Below are 3,425 nucleotides of genomic sequence, written 5' to 3'. Positions count from 1 at the left end.
CAGCACAGGGCACATATAATTTGTACCAGAGCAGTTTGGAGAGCAGAAAATGAAGAGTTTTATGAAGGAACTTTTTTATCGCTTCCTTCAGAAATTTTTGAGGTTTCCTGAGATTTTTTTCTTAGAGCTGGTAGAGGATTTTCAGTCTAAGTGTTTCCCCTCTTGACCGCATGTTGGATTGCATGCAGAATTGGGGAGGGGCAAGGGGGAGCTTTTAGCCTTACAATTTCACCCCATTTAATAACTTCAGAGTTGAGAGACATTGACTCTGCTGAACAGATTAATTATAACCTGCACTGTTTCTGTTTTATAATATTGGTAAAAAAGCTTTTTTGCATGAATGGCTACTTAAAGAATTTCTGTCTTTGTGGAGAAATTAGAAATAGTTGACCAGTTTCACACAGTAAAAACCTTCCTGACTGGGAGACTTAGATGGTAAAGGTTCTAACTAATAGCTTTATAAGGTGTTAGTTAAACCTTTTAAATTTTGTCACAGTATTGAGAGGTAATAAACAATTCAGCAGTTCCAATTTTTTTTGTCACACAAGTATTTAAACCTAGTATTTTTGTTGGTGTGTGTGTTACCTTTATAAAAATAGAATGCCGTTCCTATAGTAATGGTTTAAAACATAGAGGTGACTTCCTTATAGGACTGAAGGCGTGTATTGCTTTTAAAACTGGGATTTCATTTTAAATGTGGTTTAATGCAGCTGCTGACAGCGAGTGGAAGTAGCTATAAAATGGTCTTGTTAGTTATTTACTTTGGAAAAAAAGCCAGTGACCTTCACCCCACTCCCTGCCCTCACCCAATCCCTGTTTTAGTGAAATGTTCTTGTTTTAATTCAAAGGACTATAGTACTAGTAATTAAAACAAGTGCCCCAAGGCATTTGCAGGGATTAAGGTTACCACGAGGTAGGTACTGTACAGTGATGGGAAGGAAACAACCCCTGCTCTCATGGATTTACTGTCTAGAGGAGTGCCCCAAAACTGGCACAGAGTTCGGCTGTGCGATGCTTGTGGCTAATAAGAGTACCTAGTGAGGTGTCCTTAAAGGATCAAATTCTTACTGATCTTGCACAATTTTTATTTTTTAGGTGAAATCAGATGCTACTGTGATGCTGCACACTGTGTTGCAACCGGCTATATGTGCAAATCTGAGCTTAGCGCCTGCTTCTCCAGACTGCTTGATCCTCAGAATACACATTCCCCACTTACTCATGGCTGCTTAGACTCTATTGCAAGCACAGCTGATATCTGCCAAGCCAAACAAGCACAAAACCACTCTGGCACCACTACCATGTCCACATTGGAATGCTGTCATGAAGATATGTGCAATTACAGAGGACTACATGATGTTTTGTCTCCTTCCAGGGGTGATAATTCAGGTAGGGAGGAAGCTTCAGTGAAATCTCTCTTCTGGCCATCAGGCTGGTGACAGTCAAAACCTTGTATGTCTGCTATTGATTTGGTTGTTAATGTAAGTAGAGACACCAGAGGGAGAAGTGGGTGGCTGGATGCAGGGGAGCATCTCAGCTGAGGAGCTTTTTTTTTGTTTGCACTAATACTAGAGGTCTGTTTTGCCAACTTGACATCGCTTCTAAGAAGCAGTGGCATTCCTAGTTAAATCAGTTATCAGAGTAAGAAACTATGTTACAAAAAGCCTTAGAAACTTGTCTGTTTCTTTATAGGACTATTTTCTGTAGATACTGTGGAGTGTGTAGCTGTGGCTCCTTAAACTTGTCAGTGTGGTGTTTAAGGGAGTTGCTTTTATATAAACCAGTTCTTGATACTGAAGCTTCACATCTTTTCCCCCTTGCAGGACAAGGGAGCAGATACCAACATGACAGCATCCGGAATCTCATCACCAAGGTGCAGGAATTGACCTCTTCGAAAGAGTTATGGTTCAGGGCAGCTGTCATTGCTGTTCCTATAGCTGGTGGGCTAATCTTGGTGCTCCTTATCATGCTGGCCTTGCGGATGCTCAGGAGTGAAAATAAAAGACTGCAAGATCAACGACAGCAAATGCTCTCCCGTTTGCACTATAGCTTTCATGGACATCATTCGAAAAAAGGGCAGGTGGCAAAACTGGACTTGGAATGCATGGTGCCTGTGACTGGTCACGAGAACTGCTGCATGACCTGTGATAAAATGAGACATTCAGACCTCAGCAATGATAAAATTCTTTCGCTAGTCCACTGGGGAATGTACAGCGGACATGGGAAGCTGGAATTTGTATGACCAATTATTTTTACATCTGAGCTAAACTTACTCTCTGAACTCTTGAAGGCCTTTGGGTTCTGCTGGACAGGAGCACTTTATCTTAAAACGAAAACTCTCATAAATCATCTTTGAGAAACAAAGGACCTCTGCAAACAGAATCTTGGATATTTCTTCTGAAGGATTCCAAAAGTTGTCTTATTTGCACAGAGTAAAATACACTCAAATGTATTGTTTGCTTTAAACTTATGAAAGCAAAAATTAGAAGTTGTAAACACTGTCACCAGGGTTTATCTGAACTGTAGGGAGCTGAGAACTGAGTTAAAATAAACTGTATGCAAGCTCCTATGTTTCCTGACTTATTGTAAAGATTTTTAAAATATATATATTTTGTCTGAAACTTGCTTGTGACTTTTGTTTTGGAAAACAATTTTTTTTGGGGTGGTGGTGGGAAACAACCTACAGGGAGGTATGTATGGTAATGCTGTGCATAACAATTAGATTCTGAAAACAGAGTCTTATTTTCCTACTTGGTGAGGGAGATTAAGTGGTTATTGCAGGATGAAGGTGGCAGCTTTATTGTTTAATACTTCAGGTAGCAGTGAACCCACATCCTTGATTCTTGGCTATTGCATTTTGCTCATAACCCGAGTCAATTCTTCTCCAGCTTTGTCTGATAACTGTTTCTTCCTCTTCTAATGAAGATGTGCTTCCTCTTCTTGCAAAACATGTCAGAAAGTGGCTCCTGATCGCTATAGCTGGTTTTCCTCCCTTGTTTCACAATTCTTGTTTTCTGTGATTTTTTTTTTCCTTTTGTACCTTTTACTCTCAGCTTTTTTGGGGTAGGGGGAGGAACCCCCAAACCACAATGCTTACTCTGCTGTGTATGTTTGGGGTATTTTTTTTCTGCTGCTAACCCCTCTGGGCACAGCAGAAAACATCTGCCTTGTTCTTTTATAGTCTAACTCAGTAGTATCACATGCTGCTGCTTTTGTGTGGGACTGAAAAATCAACAGCCTCCTGGCTTTAATCTCTGGCTCCTCCTTTATGCTATTCTTGCATAGGTGGCTTTAATTCCCCGCCAGTATTTGTGCACTTAGCTGAAGGAGTAAGAAACAACTAGTTGGCTTCACTTGATCATTCCATTTATTCAATGCCTAGTTGATAAAAGCAAACAAAACTTCTGGATTATCCAAGGGAGCGTATT

At 40.3% G+C, this 3,425-nt stretch overlaps 1 protein-coding gene across 1 annotated transcript; it reads left to right on the top strand.

Annotated features, from left to right (window-relative positions):
* Positions 1–1,099: 1,099 nt before the first annotated feature.
* BAMBI (BMP and activin membrane-bound inhibitor) lies at positions 1,100–2,618 on the top strand. The gene is made up of 2 exons (XM_010290648.1): positions 1,100–1,386; positions 1,821–2,618. The coding sequence occupies exons 1-2, from the start codon at positions 1,146–1,148 to the stop codon at positions 2,237–2,239; spliced, it is 660 nt and encodes a 219-aa protein (XP_010288950.1). The 5' UTR covers positions 1,100–1,145; the 3' UTR covers positions 2,240–2,618.
* The last annotated feature ends 807 nt before the right edge of the window (positions 2,619–3,425 follow it).

Source organism: Phaethon lepturus, unplaced genomic scaffold (genome assembly GCF_000687285.1).
Source record: "Phaethon lepturus isolate BGI_N335 unplaced genomic scaffold, ASM68728v1 scaffold54187, whole genome shotgun sequence".
Taxonomy (NCBI): Eukaryota; Metazoa; Chordata; class Aves; order Phaethontiformes; family Phaethontidae; genus Phaethon; species Phaethon lepturus.
The sequence above is the reverse complement of the archived record's forward strand: the minus strand, read 5'-3'. Positions and strand labels throughout refer to the sequence as shown.